The sequence below is a fragment of the Dromiciops gliroides genome, chromosome 6, assembly GCF_019393635.1.
Source record: "Dromiciops gliroides isolate mDroGli1 chromosome 6, mDroGli1.pri, whole genome shotgun sequence".
NCBI lineage: Eukaryota > Metazoa > Chordata > Mammalia > Microbiotheria > Microbiotheriidae > Dromiciops > Dromiciops gliroides.
The window spans coordinates 36,829,194-36,848,964 of record NC_057866.1 but is presented as its reverse complement, the minus strand read 5'-3'; the positions used below and the strand labels follow the sequence as shown (position 1 = coordinate 36,848,964).

At 41.5% G+C, this 19,771-nt stretch overlaps 1 protein-coding gene across 3 annotated transcripts in view; it reads left to right on the top strand.

Moving 5' to 3' along the window:
- Positions 1-436: 436 nt before the first annotated feature.
- Positions 437-19,771, top strand: part of CAPRIN1 (cell cycle associated protein 1) — a 42,700-nt gene continuing 23,365 nt past the window's right edge. The window contains exons 1-6 of one of the 3 annotated variants that reach the window (XM_043969841.1): positions 437-642; positions 1,208-1,435; positions 16,395-16,457; positions 16,567-16,653; positions 18,176-18,414; positions 18,523-18,605. In XM_043969841.1, the coding sequence (XP_043825776.1) occupies positions 1,208-1,435; positions 16,395-16,457; positions 16,567-16,653; positions 18,176-18,414; positions 18,523-18,605 (700 nt within the window). In that variant the 5' untranslated portion in view covers positions 437-642. The remainder of the gene's footprint in view (positions 643-1,207; positions 1,436-16,394; positions 16,458-16,566; positions 16,654-18,175; positions 18,415-18,522; positions 18,606-19,771) is intronic. The other 2 variants (XM_043969839.1, XM_043969840.1) reach the window with 2 other exon arrangements.

Here is a 19,771-nt window from a genome sequence, read left to right as displayed (position 1 = left end):
CGTAGGTGGGGCGGAGATGGCGGGTGGGGGTGGGGACGCCGCCGCTATCCCCAGCTCCGCAGCCCCGCCCCTCCATATAAGGGATGTGCCCAGGCCTCCCTCCCTCCTCCCCTCTCCCCCCTCCCGCGGCCGCTTGACACCTATTGTCCCCGGCCGGGCAGCCCCCGAGTTCGCCTGAAGGACCTGCGGCGGCCTCGAGGCCCGGAGCGGCGCCGCCCGGCCTGCCGCCCTGCCCGCCGCCGTCGGCAGGGGCCTCCCCGGCCGGAGGGTGCGGCGGCAGCGGGGCGCGGGCCCCCGGGCCCGGGCGGCGGCCGGGCAGGCAGACAGGCATTCGCGGCGGGCAGGCCGCGGCGCGGCGCAGGCCCCCGGCTCGCTCCGCTCGTCGGCGCCCTCCCCTCCCTCCTGCCTCCCTCCCCTCCCCTCGCCGGGCTCCCCTCCCCCCGGGCTGGCTAAGTCCCTCCCGCTCGCCTTCCTCTGCCTCACTAGCGGCAGCTCTCGGTGCAGCAGCAGGGACGGGGCAGAGCGGCGCGGCGCGGCCTGAGCCCACCGGCAGACAGTACAATACAGCCCGGCACACACCGCCACCCTCCCCCCCGCTCGGCCGCCCCACTCCGGATCCTTAGCGGCCTCCGCGCACGCACGGTGAGCCCGGCTCCGGCGCGGCGGCGGGGCCCGCGGCCTCGGCCCTGGGAGGGGGCGGCCGCCGCCTCCGGCCCCCTCCGGCCGCCCGGCCCCCGCTCGCTCGCTCGGCGGCGGCGGAGGCCCGGCCGCCCCGGCGGGGGACCGTTGCTCGGCGGCCGTTGGCGGCGGGCGCCGCGAGGCCCCGCCCCCGGCGCGAGCCGCGGGCCCCGGGGCGGCCGAGGCCGAGGGAAGAGGCTCGCGTGGGGGGTGGGGGGAGGGTTCGGAGAGCGGGCCCGGCGCGCGCCTCCCGGCCGGCCCGCGCGCCCCCGCGCCTCCTCGTTCCCCGCTCGTTCCCCGTGCGCCCCCTCCCCGCGCGCGCGCGCCCTCGGCCCCGCACCTCCCTCCCCCCGGCCCCGACCCCCTTCCCCGCGCGCGCGCCCCCAGTAGGGCGGGCTCGGCGGCCCGCCCGGTGCGTCGCGTTTTGTCCCGCGCCTGCCCCCGTCCGCCCTCCGGTCGCTGGCTCGCTCGCTCCCGCTCTCCCTCCTAACCCGGCCCTCTCGTCTTCTCGCCCCTCTCGCTGTCGAAGATGCCCTCGGCCACCAACACCACCAGCAGCGGCAAGGCGTCCGGGCCGCCGCCGGGCTCCTCCTCCGGCGCCGAGGCCGCGGCCGGCGGCGCCTCGGGGCCTGCGGGCGCGGCGGCGGCGGGGTCGCAGCAGCAGGCCGCGAGCGGCCCCGGCTCGGTGCAGACGGAGGCCATGAAGCAGATCCTGGGCGTGATCGACAAGAAGCTCCGCAACCTGGAGAAGAAGAAGGTGCCTAGGGGCGGGGAGGGGGAGGGGGCCCACCGGCCCCGTAACTGCTGGGGACCCGGGCTGGCAGGGGGCGCGGGGGGAGGGGCCGCCGGGGCACATGGGCCGGGAGACGAACATGGCGGCGGCGGCGGCCCGGGGGGAAGCGCCTCGGAGCCGCCGCGTAGCGAGCACAAAGCGAAAGCGGGCCCGGAGGCCGCCGGGCCGGGGGCGGGGGGGGGGAGCCACACCCACGGGGGCGGGGGTCTTCGGCGCAGCCTTTTGTCTCCCGGCCGCCCCGGCGGGGGGGAGGGGGCCCGAGGCCGGCCAGGCCCCGACCGCTCCCCGGGCCTCGGGGCTGCAGCCCCACGTTGTGGAGCTGTTGTCGTTGGGCCCCGTGGGAAGGGTCGCGTAATCGGGACCCCTTTTGGTTCCCACCACCTCCCTGGCGGGTAGGGCTGTTAATTATCATCCCCATTTCACAGGCGAGGAAACTGAGGCTTGCCCAGGGTCACGGGGTCTGCGCCCCTCCGGATTTCCTGCCCCGAGCTCTATCCACTGAGCCTGGGCGACTCACATTGTTTCTCTCCCGATAATTCCCTGGAAAATGTTCACCGCCAGTTAGCACTTTGAGAGAATTACACATAAAAACCCCGTCTCTTATCGCCTTCAGTCCTTGCCCGGTGACGGCTCCATTAGGGCCTCCGTAGTGCCGGACAGATCGGGGAGCACCACCCCTCTTCCTAAGTGCACACACAGAATTTGGAGCAGTAAATTCTTTTGTTTGGGATTTATCTCATTTAAATGGAAGTGTCCTGTAGTCTAAGGAGCATCCTTAGGATGGCCACACTTGGGAGCGTCCCCTAGACCCGGAGCAAGGCGCAGCCTCTGGGCTTTCCTTTTTTCATCTGTAAGTGACTGACTCTTCAACAGGGTTGGTCTCAGATGCCCCTCCTATTGCCAAGGTTCTATAGCCACAAATACTTTAGATGAGTAGTGCGAGATACCTATATCTTGCATGGGGGAAAGGGAAAAAATTGGCATCCTGAAGCTGGCTTTTTAATTCTCTTTTAGACAAGGAGACTAACAGTTATTTTTGCTACATATTAATCTTTTTTTTTTTGGTGGGGAAATGAGGATTAAGTGACTTGCCCGGGTCACACAGGTAGCAAGTGTCAAGTGTCTGAGGCAGGATTTGAATTCAGGTCCTCCTGAATCCAGGGCCGGTTGCTTTTATCTGCTGAGCCACCTAGCTGCCCCCACCTAGCCCTTCCCAATTCAGGGAATAGCTTGACTTAACAATAGTAACTCCATTGATATAGATGCATTGAAAAAAAGCCACTTGAGAATTTGAATTTTTTAGGTGACTCTTAATTTCTGTTTCTTTTGTGTTTTTTGGTGAATTATATTCTGTCTTTCATCTTTCAAAGTATCTTGAAATGTTTATGTTCTAATTGAAGCTCCAGGTATGGCATAACTGGTAAGGGGAAGTGTACAAGGTAAAATTTATATCAAAAGTAGTAAAAATTGATTAGCAGGCGAATAGTAGATTCTGCTACTCCCTCCAGCCTCTTAGCTGTCCTCCCCTTAATAGTTTACAAATGACTTAACTAGATTGTTTTTGTTTAGAATTTGTTTTTAGTACACATAGAGATTTGTACTCCCTCTCTCCTGGTATGAGGCTTGAGAACCCAGAAGATAAGGGGAAGGGGAGCAATTGTACTGAAAAAATCTAAACAAAAACCAAACATTTGATTAAAAAATCAGCTGTGTTATTGGATTATGTTTAGTGGCATTTCTGTATTAGTAAAGGTACAGATTTTCTATACAGGAATATTTCCACTTAAAAGAAAAACTGGTTATAATCTGACCCAAACTCAGTTTAAATTAGGGTATGATTTTTCTACATATACTTCACTCTGAAATTGCCTTAAAATTAATGAGCACCTCTCAGTTTGCACTCTAGTTTTTAGGAACATATCCATTGTATCAAATGATACATATTCCTATCTAATTTGTAATTGCTGTTGCAGTCATTTTTTTTTCTGAAGTTTATTTCACATCCATACACTTCGGGAGCCCCATTGAATACCCACTCATGGGACCTCTTGAGTGATATATTGTTTTCATGGGTAGGTTATATAATAAAAGTAACATGGTGATACAAATTATACTGGAAAAAAATGACTTGTAGAAAATACTGTATCACTTTTAAATAAGTCACTGAAGATAGAGATTATACAGTAAAACATTTAAAATCAAATCAGAATTAAGGTTATTAAAGTTAATTTTTAAATTATTTCAGTTATGAGGGAGAGTTAAATAGCATATTATGGAATGATCTGAGATGCATTAATAATAACTTTCAAAAACTAGATAAACATTGTGCACAAATGACTATAATTTGGGTAAATTGGACATAAAATTCCTCCCCCTTCCAACACCCCCCCCCCCCCAATAATTGTCTGGCTGAGGTTAAAAAAATTTATCTGGTTCAATTTCTCAGCTATCAGTTTGCTAGTGCAGAATTAGGAAAATTGATTAAATAAAATTAGATCACTAAATGAAGTTGATTTTGATGTAAAATAAAGAATAAATACATCTTTTTTTTTCTATCCAAAGAAATCAAACATTTTATCATATTTAGATTTTTTTTTAACTTTCATTATTAAAAACTCCATGTAAAAAAAAGGAGCTCTTCCACATGGAGGCTCAAGAACTTTTCCCTACATTTTGGTCAGACTCTTTGTTCCTTTATAACTAGTTACCATGGTGAGCTTTTGGGGGGGGGGGAGGCAATTGGGGTTAAGCGACTTGCCCAGGGGCACACAGCTAGTAAGTGTCAAGTGTCTGAGGCCGGATTTGAACTCAGGTACTCTTGCCACTGTGACACCTAGCTGCCCAGCTTTTTTTTTTTAATTAAGGGTTAAAAAAAAAATTAAGGGATCCTCTAGTTTCAGTCTTAGGAAAATTAAAGGTTTGTTCAATAAAAGTGTCACTTAGGTGGATGAATTTTTTATTTCCTCTGTGTTGTTTATTTCTTAAGTATGATATAATTGGCCTTTGAAAGACCTCTATAAGAGATGAATTTCAAAATGAGAACTGAAACTGGGAGATGTATTATTTTAAAGTTCTGACAGGCTCAGGTGAAAAGAAATAAACAGCAAGAAACATTTAAAACTGTTTTCATGTTGAATTTGGGGGTAATGCCAATGTGACTTGGAGAGACTTGGCAGTGAATGCATTAACCATTGTCGTCTTTCTGGAAAAGTAGAAACTGACAGCTTTGTAATTAAGATGAGAACCTTTTATCAAAGTCATCCCACAGTATAGTTGAGAATTGTGTATTGCTTTAAATATTTCTGTTACTGAAATCTTTTATAGTTAGCACGGTTGTAAATTAGGCCCTTCTTATATCAGTACATGGTGGGACGCTGCTAAGCACTTGTCTTGCTGCATTTTTTTAAAGGCTGTCTGTTAGGTAACACAATAAAATCATTAGTGTGCTTTCCTTATTCCTCTTAGATGCAGGATAATCAATTCTTGGGGCCAAGAGTTGAAATTGTTTGCTCCTTTAAGTCTCTGGTTTTGGTTTGTTAACACGTGCATTTAGTTAGCATAGCCTTTTCACTGCATTGCAGAGGACAAGGTGGCTCCATGTGTTGCATTCACCTTGGCAAAGAGGAAAGAGGCTTTAATACTGATTTTTTTTTTTAAGTAGACAAAGTTATCCTTTGCAAAATGATAGTGACGACGAGTTTTTAGTGTGAGAAGTATGCTTTTACATATTTGACTGAGCATTAATATGATATTTTAGTGATTCCTATTAACTTTTTCATGGCTTAAGTAGAAAAAAGGATATGTCATAGAAATAAATTAATTCCTGGCATTTATTAGAGCTTTGAGGTTTGCAAAGTGCTTTATGCTGCATTTTCATTGGATCCTTATAATCACCCTATGAGATAGATAAGATATTCTCCACATCTTTTAGGTGAGGAAACAGCCCCAGAGTGGTCAAAGACTTGCCCAAGGTTACACAAAGGGATAATAAAGATCAGAGAGAGGATATAAACCCATCAAGTCACTGGACTCCCAAGTCCAGTCTTTTCAATATGCCACACTGTCTCTAATTAGAATACAATTTTCTTTTTTTTTTTTTAAAGTGAGGCAATTGGGGTCAAGTGACCCGCCCAGGGTCACACAGCCAGCAAGTGTTAAGTGTCTGAGGCCAGACCTGAACTCAGGTAGTACTGAATCCAGGGCCGGTGCTCCATCCACTGTGCCACCTAGCTGCCTCTGGAATACAATTTTAAACCCCAGATTAAGGATCCAATTTTTTGGTTTATTCAATTGACCGTATTCAAAAAGAATTTTAAAACTTGATACACAGATGGATTGTTTCTGAAGCAAAGGATAGCCCTCATATTTGGACTTGCCAAACTAGAAAAGATAGAGAAATAGTACTTTTACACCCAGCTTCCTGCATCACTCCATCTTCCTGCATCACTCCATCTTCCTCCACTGTGGATGACTGTTAACTGAGAAGGTTGGAGTGTAGAAACAAATTTTTCCCAAAAGCATGTCCTGAAATGGGGAGTTTAAGACATTTGAACCCTTCCCTGAACTCTCAACAAATGGAAGGCAGTGAGAGGGACTTGGGTTTGTAGAAGCATTTCTTTAGTTGTGGCAGCTGGCCTGGTCTTTCTCACAGGAACTTGTGCTCCAAATCCAGTATTTCTACCATGCAACCCTGCTCAAGGTTAATTTATAAAAGTCTTACAGTTTGCTAACTTTTAAAAGATATCAGGAGTACAATAGATTTCTAAAATTTGAGAAATGGCGTGCTGTCTGGTCAACATTCTTTTATCTTTCAGCTCAATTAGGTAACTATAAAAAGTTCTATGGTCTTTTGAGCTAATTCACTTCGTCATGGGATGCAGGTACAGTTACGTTACTGCATGATGAACAGACCTCATAAAGTCCTATAGAAGTTGGATAATGTCCCTGCTTTTTTAGCCAGAAGTAAGTTGTTTTATGGGAAATTTTTAATAATAGATTTCAAACAATGCAAACAACAGCATTGAAGGTATTGTGTAAATTATCCTGGTGGTGCTCATTTTGCATCAGTTCTTTCAGGTCTTAAGGTTTCTTTGTCCCTTGTGTCATTTCTTAGACTGCGATAATCCATGACATTAATATGCATTCTTTGAAGTCACTTTGGGAACAGTGAGAGAAATTGTCCCTTCTTCATCAGAATCTTAGTGTGGAAGAGACCTCTCTAGGGGTCATCTGGTCCAGACCTCTTCTACAGAAACCCATCTGCAACCCCCTTGACAAGTGATCTCATGGGAAGGGGAACTTCACTACTCTTCCGGGCAGCCCATTCCACTTGGAGATTATCCCCTTTGCAATTTCTACTCGTTGCTTATGGTTTTGTTCACTGGGGCTCAGCAGAACAAGTGAATCTCTTCTACGTGTCTCCCCCAAGTCTTCTTTAGGCCAGACATCCTGAGGCACTTGGACTAATCCCCATATGGCATGAATCACACAGGCCTTTCATCTTGCTTGCTCTCCTGAACTCCCTAGCTCACCATTGTCTTTCCTAATACGTGGCTATTAATAATGCTCCCTATGTCTGACCAGGCCAGAGTACAGCAGTTCTCTGGCATCCTGAAACTGGGATACTCTAACTTGATAGGTTTTAAGATTGTTAGTTTCTTATTGTTGCTGTATTCTGTTGATTTTTTAAAAAAATTCTTTATTATGAGTTTGATAAACATGAAGTAACCAAACTACCCCATTTGTGTACCTTCTATCTGTGATTCTGTTCTCTTTTGTGTGTTTTTTAAATGTTTTCATGCTTTTTTTGGTGTCACTCTCACAATTCCCCTACCCCAAGCCCCAGCGCCCTCCCCGCCCCCCCAATGTCTGAAAATCTAGGACTCATTTTGCACATCTCCATCTTATTCCTGAGGTCATTTTCTGCATTTTCAGAGTTCTTAAGTCTTTAAAAGTTATTTTCCTTTAAAGTGTTGGAGGTATCATATTAATAATAGTCACTGCATCAGTTCTTTCAGGTCTTAAGGTTTCTCTGGTTCTGTCCTTTTTATCATTTCTTAGAGTGCAATAATCTATTACATTCATATTTTATCATTGTTTATCCATTCTCCAATTTATGGTTCTTCACTTTGTTTCTAGTTATTTGCTACAACAATAAAAAAATCTTACTTTTTTGTGCTTATGATACCCTTTTCTTCTGTGTTATTGATTTCTAAGGGTTATAGGCATAGTAGTACCACTGGGCCAGAGGGTGGTATGCAGTTTAGTAACTTTTTGTTAGAATTCCAAATTGTTTTCCAGAATGATTGCACCAATTCAAAGCCACATCAACATTGCATTAAGGTGCCTGTCCTCCCACGGTTCACCAAGCTTGCAGATCACTAAAACATGTATGTCTTTTGGGGGGTGAGCTATTTAGACAGGTTTCCCTCATCTATATTCATTCTTTTGTATTTTGAAGCTAAATGTAGATTCGCATTACATTTCATCTTATATTTTGTCCACTGTATTAGCAATTTGAGATATTTTTGAGTTCTGATTCTGTCATCTAATTTGATACCATGCCATCTATACCTATATCTAAGTTTGGTAGAAAAAAAAAATTATACTGTTCTGGGCCAAGCACAGAGAATTTGATTAGAGTGCTCACAAGTTAATGGCAAACGATTCTTTGCATCTGGCCATTTAACCAGTTCATAATACACTTTACCTATTTGTTAGGCTTCCATCTTTTCATCTTGTCCACAGGAATCACATGAGAGACTTCAGTAAAATCTAGGTAAGCTCTCTGTAGCTTTACCCTTAGCAAACCAATCAAGAAACTATTTAAAAAGGAAATAGTCTGTTTAGATTTGTTTTTAATGAAATTATATTGGCTGGCTGTTATCACTGCTTCCTTTTCTAAATATGCAGTGACCATCCCTTTAATAATAATGTCCTGAAGATTTGAAAGGAATCAAAGGCAAGCTTACTTGGCTTATAATTTGCAGAATCCTTTGTCTTTAGATTTTGTTTTTTGTTAGTTTTACCAGAAAAGTCCCAGAATATAAGAATGCAGATAAAAAGCTCATTGTTACAGCTATTGCTACAGAAACGGATCTATAATGGAAGTTTTAAATCTTGATGGTCATTTTATAACAACTCATTGAAACATCTTGAAATGAAATTGCTAGGAATGACAGCTTTTTCAAGTTTCAAATGGAAGATTTCTCAGCACTTGGGCAGGCCCCAATAAATAAATTTTTGAATGTTGTTATACAAGTGACAGAAAAGGGGTAGGAAATCATTCTTGAACTGGAGAGTACAGGGTGTTTGAATTTTCTCTCCCCCTCAGTTTTGGATTGCTTGATTCATGCTGTTCTATTTTTGGAATTCTTTGGATTTTTCTGTTGGCAGTGAATGAATATTTAAAGGGTTAAGGAGACTGTTTTATAGGGCATATTCAGTATGGTTCATCTGACTTTTAATTTTTAAAAAATCCTCATTCAGCTGTTTTTCAAAGGGTGTGAGCTCAGGAAGGGGAAAACACTTGCTTTAGGTTTTCCAGAACTAAGCTCTTTCCTGAGAAAGATTAGGCTTTTCCTTCCACTGTCTCAACTAGAATTTCCCTCCCTTTTTTTTTTACTTCCATAGCAGTTCTACCACTCAATTTAATACTTTAGACTAAGGATACAAAGGAATGATGATTTCTTTGTGTCTTCGTCCCAAGTTTGCAATGTTCAGGTTAGGTCAGGGGACCCTGTCTATACATACCTTACAGTACCTTGCACACAGTAAGTACTGAATAAATTGATTGACTCATTGTGAAATTTTATTTTGATAATTGGACCAAGAAAGCATGTGGGACTACTTCTGGGACAGAAATGCTCTGTTGCAAGGAGCTACTCCTAGTGGTATTTACTAGGATAGATTTCAATGTAATGGGATATTTCTATTGGAGTTTTGAGATTTGTTGAGTAGGCCAACTGATTTTAAGAGTATAATGGTGTATTTTAAAGGTTAATAGAGGGAAGGAAGTGAATAAGCATTTATTTGGCACCCTTTTGCTAGGCACTGTGCTAAAGGGACTATCTAGGTCCCTTTGGCTTTCCTGGAATTTTATTGTTATGAATATTGGTCTATGAAAATACCCAAATAATTCAGAAGATTTATTTATTCAGATTAACCACCATCAGTTGTACCTATAAATTTTTGACTAAAGGAGTCAACATAATTTTTTATGATGCCCACTTTTTTTTTTTTGCTAGAATTGCCTAGTTCCATTATTTTCTGTTTTCTGTTAGTGTCTATTAGTCCTGTTAGTGCCAGGACTGTACCTTTGCTGGAGTAGCTGGTGTTCTTTACCTTCTAGGTTTGCTGTGCTTACATGGATGCATGTTTGACTTTTTTATTAACCTCATAAAGAAATCAATAAAGGGGTTGTGGTTTGTTTGGGGTTTTTTTGTACAGATAATAATCACCCAGGAATGCAAACCTCTATATGTCTGGGGAGTTGGAAACAAGAGAAGTCTCTGCTCACTATCAAGGCAGACCATTATTATACAGCTCTTAATGGCTCTACATTTATTTCCTTAGCTGAAATTTCCAAATTGATGCCACCAATCTCTGATTTAGAAAGGAAAAGGTAGACCATGAACTGTTTGTTATCTTTGTGTTATAATCTCTAAACTGTGTTTCACTTCCTTTTTCATTATGTTACTCTGAACAAAGCTTTACAAAGGCATTTTTATTTCTTTAAACTTTTAGGTCTTTGTTCATTATTTCTTCTGACACTCTTGTACATTTGTATTCTGTAGCTATTCATGCTTTTCTGCTTATTCTAGTTTTTGTTAATTAATGGCCTTTTAAAATTAGACTTACTGGCAAGTTTTGTGCTGCCATGTTGTTTTTTTCCCCCTTTTCTTCAAGATCTTTTCTCTTTAAAATGGTTTATTGCTTGAATAACAATTAAAGTCATTTTATTAAGTATTTACTGTGAACAAGATGCTGGAAATAAAAAAAAAATTCCTGCCATCAAGGAGTGCACATATTGGAGGGATACATTATTTATTTAGACAATTCAGTAAAAATAAGATAATATGATATTTTTAGTGTTTTAGTAATTGGGGGGGAGGTCAATGTTTTTTCTTTTAACCTCAAAATTATTTTCGGTTGTGTAGTCAGAAACCAAGACTTATCTTTTTCATATCAATATTCTACCAGTATATGGTTCTGGAAGCCTTAGAATGGAAAAATAATTATCAGTCAAAGGGTAATAGAGGCACACATAGTGGGTCTGAGCAAGGTAAACAGCAAATAGCAAATGAGTATGGAACTAGGGAGGAGAATTAGAATTTGAAAAGGTCATCACATTTGTGAATAAAAAAAAGTGGTCTAAGTCATGGGTAGAGTGAGGAATAACTGTTGGACTGGCAATACCCCCTGTGGGACCTTCTATGGTGGAAGAAACAGAAGAGGCCACAGCGTGGTAGGGTGGGTGGTTTGGAATGTGCACTTGGAGGAAGTATCCAATCGTATCAACAAACATTTTTTTCAGTCTTAATAGTATTTAATTTTTTCTAGTTCTTTGTAAAGATAATTTTCAACATTCATTTTTGTAAGATTTTGAGTTCAAATTTTTCTCCTTCCCTCCCTTTCCTCCTCCCCAACACAGCAAGCAATCTGACGTAGGTTATATATGTACAATCACATTAAACATTTCCACATTACCATGTTGTGAAAGAAGAATCAGAACAAAAGAGGAAAATATAAGAAGAGAACAACAAAAACCAATTTTTTTTTTTTGGCTGGGCAATGAGGGTCAAGTGACTTGCCCAGGGTCATACAGCTAATAAGTGTCAAGTGTCAGAGGCTGGATTTGAACTCAGGTCCTCCTGAATCCAGGGGCAGTGCTTTATCCACTGCATCACCCAGCTGCCCCCAGGAACTTAAAGTTTTAATGGGGGACACAACCTATGCATAAAATGTTACAGAGCAGATGAAACATAGTCTTGGAGAAGGCATTGGGAAGCAGAGGGTCAGGCACCAGACAGATAATTTGCTCTCCTGGGGCAAATAGCACTTGGACTGAAGAAGGGAAGCTAGGGGTGTTAGGTAGAAATGAGGGGGTGTTTTGACCATTGCAAAGTCATGGAGATGGAGAAGAACAAGGAGCAGACGAGGGTCTCCTTAGACTACGTAAGCAGATGTTGGAAGGAAACAGCAAGATCCGGCAATAGATTGAATAGATTGGGAGAGTGATGAGTTGCATGACGGTGAGGGTAGTGATGCCCTCGACAGTAATTGGGATGTTTGGATGATGGGTTCTGTTTTGTACATGTTGAGTTTGAAATATCCAGTAGACAAGTCGGTGATGTGGGATCAGAGCTCATACTTCAAGATGGAGCTGGAGATCTGGGAATCATCTGCATTGAGATGATACTTACAATTTAAGCCATGGGAGTTGTTGAGAACACCAAGTGAGAAATGATAGAAAGAAAAGAACAGAGCAGTGGTTATCTCTCACAGTTCCTGGTGGTGAAATGCATGAGAATCTTGCAAAAAAAAGCCGAGAAGGAACAAGAGAGAACAAGTCATGAAAACAAAAGATCAGAGTATCCTGATGAAGAAGGTGGTCAAAAATGTTCCATGCTATGGAAATGTCCATATCCCAAGAAACATGAGAATTGATAAAAGGCATTAGATTTGCTGATTAAGAAGAGATCATTGGTAACAACTCCTTTTCAAAAAGTTCTACTTGATTTTCAGTTCCAAATATCTCCCCCCTTTCCCCCTCCCCCATCCACTGAGAAGGCAAGAAAAATGAAACCCATTACAAATTGTATAATACATAAAATTATACAATTATATATTATACAAATTATATAATATATAAAACTTCCATTAGCCATGTGGAAAAAAGAAAAAGCAAGACGAAAATATGGTTTCTTTGGTACCTTTGAATCCATCAGCTTTCTATTTGGAAGTGCATAGCTTGTTTCATTGTGAATCCTTTGGAATTACGCTTGGTCATTGTGTTGATCAGAGTTGATTATCTTTACAATACTGCTATTATTGTATAAACTCTTCTGGTTCTGCTCACTTTGCATTGGTTTGAAGTCTTCCCAGGTGTTTCTGAAGCCATCCCCTTCATCATTTCTTTTCTTTTTTTTTTAGTGAGGCAATTGGGGTTAAGTGACTTTCCCAGGCTCACACAGCTGTTAAGTGTCTGAGGTCGGATTTGAACTCAGGTTCTCCTGACTCCAGGGCCGGTGCTCTATCCACTGCGCCACCTAGCTGCCCCCCCTTCATCATTTCTTAAAGCACAATAGTGTTGTTGACACTTGACACTTACTAGCTGTGTGACCCTGGGCAAGTCACTTAACCCCATTGCCCCATTAAAAAATTTTTAAAAAGCACAATAGTGTTACATACCATGGCTTGTTTGGCCATTCTCCAAATGATGGGCATCCCCTATCCCCATAGTTTTTATTCTTTGTCATCAAAAGAAGAGCTGCTATAAATATTTTTATACATATGGAGGCTTTTTTCTTACTTTGATCTCTTTGGACTAAAGAACTTAGTGGTAGCATTGCTAGATCAAACGGTAGAGCCAATTAAATAGTTTTTTGGCCATTGTTCTCATCAGAATGATTGATTTAGTTCACGGCTCCACCAACAGTGTATTAATGTCTGTTTTCACAAAGCTCTGCCAGCATTTGCCATTGGTAACCAGAGAGAACCGTTTTCATTGAATGAAGAAGATGGAGGGCAGATTGCCTAGGATCTAGAAGAGATTGAGAAAAGTGGAGGAACTGCTTTTTCAGAGTTTAGCTGGGAAGGAGAGGAAAGGTAAAGCAGTCACAGGAGGTCCTAGTGAGGGTTTTGTTTTTGTTTGTTTTTAAAGGTGGCAGGGTTAGGTGTATTTGTAGACAAACAAGAAAGACTAGTGAGTAAAAAGAGATTGAACATTTTCATGAAGGGACATGATAATGGTGGTGGGATCAGCAGTCTTGGAGAAGGCATGGGGATGGAACTGATTGCATGAGGAATAAGGAAGAGATGGCCCAGAAATGACAAGCCTCAGTGACTTGAGAATGGAAGTTCCAAAAACAATGAGAAATTGGGAGGAGGTGCAGGGCAAGTGTTGAGTTTTTATTTTGAGGGGCCAGAAGGACATCCAGGTCCTCACCTTCACTGAAGCCATTCCCCAAGAGTTCCCTCTTCCTCTCTTCCTTCTAGTCTCTGGTAAAGAGGTGGACCCTTCTGCTTGCCAAGACATCTCAATCACAACATGCTTTTAGGAGCAAAGGAAGAAACTTCACAAGAAATTCCTGTAACATTTCTCTCCCCTCCTCCCCAAATGATGTAATACAATTAATGCTACTCTAGATCATAGTTTTAAAACTTTTTCCACTTGTAATCCTTTTTCGCCCGAACAACTTTTACGCGATTCTGGGTATATAGGTATATCAAATAGGAATGGGGTGGCTACTTAGAGTTTAAGAAGCTTTGCTCTAGAACAAGGGTTCTTTAACCTAGGGGTTTGAACTTGTTTTTTAAATATTCTGATAACTATTTCAATATAGTTGGCTTCCTTGGCAATCCTAAGGCATTTTATTTTATTTATTTAAAAATCTTTTGAGAGAGGTTCTTAGGTCTGCCAAAGAGGAGAGAGGGTCCATGACTAAATAGGTCAGGAACAACCCTTGCTTTAATTAGATGCTTATTTATCATCTCTCCTTTGAATTATTGATTCAAATTATGCCTCCTAACGTGCCTTCTGTTTCCCTTTCCCTCCCAGTCTTCATGAAGTTATTAAAATAATCTGTCCTGGTGTGATTGTGTCCTTGCCTTATTCAAGAACCTTTAGTGGCTCCCTTATGCCTATAGGGTACAACATGCAAACTTGAGTCTGGTATTTAAGACTCTATATAATCTGACTCCAGCTTACCTTTTCTAGCCTTATTTCATACTACTAAGATTCTCACAAAAATAATTTACTGTTTCCAAAATATCATTTATTCTCTCAGTTTATGGTGTACTCTTCCATCTACCTATTAAAGCTAACTTTCTAGTCCTAACTCATTTCATCTCACTGAAAGCTTCTGTCATTCCCAGCTAAAAGCTTTCTTTTAACCTCATAGTCTGTTTTTCATACTTATTTATATGATTATAGGTTTTTAAGGGCAAGGCTTAATTTTAAATAATTGTAACTCAATTTCCTTTCACGTAGGCAATCGCTCAACAGAATAAAAGATAGAAATATAGTTTTATTGAGCCATGATTGTTAAGGCAGATTAAATTAAGGAGCTTTCTGCTACTTGTGAACATTTCTGAGCTTTAAGAAATGTGAGAAAAATGGGAGTCCATAGATGTGTCTGCCTCCAGAGAGAGAACTGATGAACTCTTGAGTGAAAATTGAAGCGTATTGTTTTTCACTTTCCCCCCAACATAATCTAGAAATATGTTCTGCATGACTTCATGTATAATGGTGTCATTGTTTGCCTTCTCAGTGGGTAGGGAAGGGGCTGAGGAAAGCACAGAATTTGGAAGTCAAAATTGTAAAAAAAAATGAAATGTGGAAGAGATACAGACTGGCAGTAAGGTGTTTTCTGGGCTTTACAGATGGGACTTGTATTTGAATTGGCCTCAAGAAGTAATCTGGGGCTGTAGTTGGGGCATGTTTGTTTTTCTGGAAACATTTTTGAATAGCAGCATGGAAATGAATCCAGTCTGGTACCTAGTTCAGAATTGATAACTTTACCAACAACTTTGTTTGTAATTTATCTCTGGGTGTTTGTATGTGCACATGTGTGCTCACAGGGTACCTAAAATCAGAAGTGACTGCTCTTTGTGGGCCACCCAGGCAGTGAGGTTAGGTTGGAAGGGAGCCTGTGTCTCTTGGGAATGACCTGAGGTACACCCAGGACAAGCCAATTAAGTAGTACACCAATTCGAATAAATAGGGATGTATGTACACAGCTTTTATCAATATTTCATTTTTACTTAGTTCTTCCAATTTCAGCGCAGATCCCACCTCCATGAAATCTAGTCTGAGCACATTGGCCCATAGTGATCTCTCTTCTTGAACCCCTTTTATGCTTACTGTCTCTGTGTGTGGAACAATCAGTCCACTGGTCCTATTCTCTAATTGCTTAGACCATATCATTTTGCACTTTTTTTTCCTCTGCAAGGTAATTTTTTAAAATAAACACTTTTAACCACAGTAAAAACAAGTGTATTTGCAATCTCTTTGTTTCCTTTTGCCCCAGTCACTGCTGTATTTGAATTTAGCACTTTATATCTGAGCTATTTATCACAGAGGGACTCCTTTTAGATTGTCCTGATCTTTGTTGTTTTACAAGATGTTGTTATGGTGTTAGACCCAAACCACACCAGAAAGTTTCAGAAACTTGGTTGATGGTCCAAATACAGCACCTTATAAAAGTGTTCTTGTGGAACTTATTGCCTCCTACTGTTTCATCTTGTGGGGTATTTTGACTGCTTAGGCAGGAACATTTCTTATGGACTGTAACCTTGTTCATTGTTTCAGGTGTCTATAACTTACCTCTTGGCTTTGTTGTTTAGGAATTATGTTTTCTGTGTTTTTGTACCTTGTATATAGCTCCTGAGATTTAAAAAAAATTACTCTGTGTAGTGTTAATGTTTTTTTACAAATATAAACTTAAAAGTGTGTCATTTAAATTTTATATTATGATAGTTGCCGATGTGTCCTTTTGGATTTTTCAAACATATTTGTCAGGAACCTTCCTATTATTGGTTTGGCAAAATCATAGCTACAGTTAAGACTGGGACAAATCTAAATTATATGAATCAGAATGGAAACTTAATACTCCAGGTTAGTGTTGTAGCTTTGTCATGTTTTAATGCTTAATTTAACTTTGTCCTGAAATATTGAACATAAACTTTTCTTTTAACCTAGGGTAAGCTTGATGATTACCAGGATCGAATGAACAAGGGGGAAAGACTTAATCAAGATCAACTGGTAAAAAATCTTAAATTTGTTTAAAGATTATATTTTTGCTACTATAAATAAGAAAATAGTTAATGTAGTTCTGTATATTTCCAATGAAGAGGAACTCTTGTCTTTGTAGGATGCAGTGTCTAAGTACCAGGAAGTCACAAATAACTTGGAGTTTGCAAAAGAACTGCAGCGGAGTTTCATGGCCCTGAGCCAAGATGTAAGTAGACAGTGGATGATTGGTGGCAATATACCGGTGCTTTTACAGCAAGTGTTGGTGATTAAAACAAAAAATGACTGTCCACATTCTAGTCGTGGCTCTCCCACTTGCTACTGGTGTAAATTAACTCTTGAGGTATTGAGAAGAGTCAGTTGAAAGGTGTTCCAATAAATGTTATTTAAATTCTCTTCTGCCTTTAAAATTCTATATCTAAATACAGCGAAATAAGGAAAAGTTTTAGATACATTCCAAAGGGTACATCTGCTCAGAAGTGAGCAGCACCCTTTTAGATGTCAACACTTGACAGATGTTTAATTTAGCCTCTTTGCTCTACCAGCATAGATGACATTGGCTCTAGGTTTAGTAGGCGGTCTTTGAGAATTGCTGTGGTTAAAAAGTTCATTACCTTCATCCAACTTGAATGGAAGGAATGAAATTCTCTAAGTGAAGGTGGGGAGGGCAGCAGACGACCCAGTCTTTCATCAGGCCTGCATTTAAACCCTTTCCAGCTTGGTCTAGGACTTGCTAGAGCTGGCAGAGTTCTTGGAACCCATGGCCACCTTTATGCCATAATGAGGATTGAAATGGGTCTTTAAAGGTTAGTCTTAAAATTGTTAAAAGGGAATAAAATCCAATATTCATTTATCGGTCACTTCATATATATATGTTAAGTTGTACCATTTTCAGAAAGACTTCATTAGTTAGCCTGTGTCCTTATGCTTTACAGCCATCCCTCTCTTGGCGCTGTTTTACCAAAGAAATGTCCTTTTTGGGTTTTAGGCAATGAGGTGTAGAGCAGAGGTGTGGGCCAGCTTGAATTCATCTGTTGTTTTCCCTTCTATTTGAGTCTGACACCTGGGCTGGTGTAGAAAAGAACATTGGCTTTAGTAAAAAAAACCAAAAACCTGGCTACAAATCTTGACTTGGACATTTTAATTGTATGACCGTAAGCAAGTTACCTAAATCTTTGAGTGCCTAGTTCTTCATTTTTAAAAATGGAGATAAAAGGGGCAGCTAGGTGGTGCAGTGGATAAAGCACTGGCCCTGGATTCAGGAGTACCTGAGTTGAAATTTGGCCGCAGACACTTGACACTTACTAGCTGTGTGATCTTGGGCAAGTCACTTAACCCCCATTGCCCCACCCAAAAAAACAAAACGGAGATAACAATACTCAATAGTGATGACTTCAGTATTATTTAGAGAAAAGTAATTTTCTTGAAGATGTGATGCTTTTTTTTAGTCCATAAGCAAAGAAAATAGAAATAAGATAAACATTTTAATTTCAAAGTGAAATTATAATACAAAATGTTGATATTTTTGTGGCAATTGATGTTCCTGGTGTTTCTGATGTTAAAAGGAAGTTAAGAATGATACAGTGATTGTGAGAACCAAGATCTAGAATGAAAGGTTAAGTGAGGTATCTCTTGCATGTATTTTAGGACAACTAAATGATTTCACGTTTACATAGAGTTGAATGTAAAGCATATTACTGTTGATTATTTAAAATGTTTTCCTTTGATAGATTCAAAAAACAATAAAAAAGACAGCCAGGCGAGAACAGCTCATGCGAGAGGAAGCAGAACAAAAGCGTTTAAAGACTGTCCTTGAGCTGCAGTTTGTTCTGGACAAGTTAGGTGATGATGATGTCCGTAGTGACCTGAAGCAAGGTGTCAATGGTGTGCCCATATTAAGTGAAAGTGAAATGTCAGTTCTGGATGATTTCTACAAGCTAGTCCAACCTGAACGGGACATGAGCATGAGGTATGGTGGTGATAGCGTTTGGAAAATGCAATTTTTTAGAGGAATTTTTTGGATTTATTAAGACTAAATGAGGCAATTCTCTCTCCCCCTCCCCCCTTTTTTTAAAAGGCTGAATGAACAGTATGAACAAGCATCCATTCATCTGTGGGACTTGTTGGAAGGAAAGGAAAAAACAGTGTGTGGAACAACCTGTAAGTGGCTCTGGCTTCAGCGGTAGGGGTTTGTTTGTTGTACAGAAGGAGAATTCTTTAGGTGCAAATCTAACTCTGAAAGGTTCATGAATGATCACCAGATACATTCTTCCTCAGAAGGTGGTTAGTATGAATAATTAGGGATACCTTGATTGGCACAGCTGAAGGTTAAGGGAAGAGCTACTAAATGCGTTCTGGCTTGTGACTGCCAAGGTCACTGGCCCAGCCCTCCTGCTACACGTTGTTCCTGTGCTACTCGGGGTCATTAGTCTGTGGATGTTGCTTAGTCCTTTATTTTATTATATTTAGCAAATAGAATTAGGTCAGCCTTGTAAACAGACCACTTAATCAAAACAGAAGTGAGAGTTTATGCTGAATTAGAGGAAATAATCCTATATGTTGTACAAGAAAAGTCAAGGAAGTTAGTGGCCTGATGTCAGTCAGGTAAAACATTAAGTTTATTAGCTGTGCAATAAATTACATTTTAAAAACATCCTGCCTGATGTCTACATTAGAAGACTGCTTAAAATGCCGCCAATTACTTTTGGCTTTTCTGAACTTCTCCCCCCCCCCCTCCCCCCAGTCCCTCCACCACTAATGCTTCTTCACCCCTGAAACGAAGTCTTTTCTATCCTGGCTTTTCAAAACCTTAGTGGGGGGGAGTTGGAATACAAAGTTAAAAAAATAATGTCAAAATCTGCTTTTACATGTAATTTGGAAAATAAAAGTCTAAATCTTAAAAAAAACAAAAAACCCCTCAAAAACCTGACATTTCAAAAATATGCTTAGCCTTGTATTACTGATTTATGTACTATGAAATTGATAGCTGAAAAAGTGAACTCTTAGACTCTGTTTGAAAGAATTTAAATTTGATCCTCGTCGTGAAATGGCCAGAATGATGTGGAAGAGAGTTCAAAAGATCTGAAAGTCTCAAGCCAAGATTGTACCTTGTTTGGCATTTTCTTGCCAATTCAGTAAATGTGTAGTGTTTTAAGAAAGGATAATTTGTCTTTACATGAAAATTACACAAGGTGAACATGTGTCTTGTCATGATAGGCTGGGAAACCATGATATAATAATAGAAGATAGGAGTTGAGAATTAGAAGGCCTAGAATTCATGCCCTGCTTCCGACACTCAGTAGTTGTATCATCTTAGGCAAGTCACT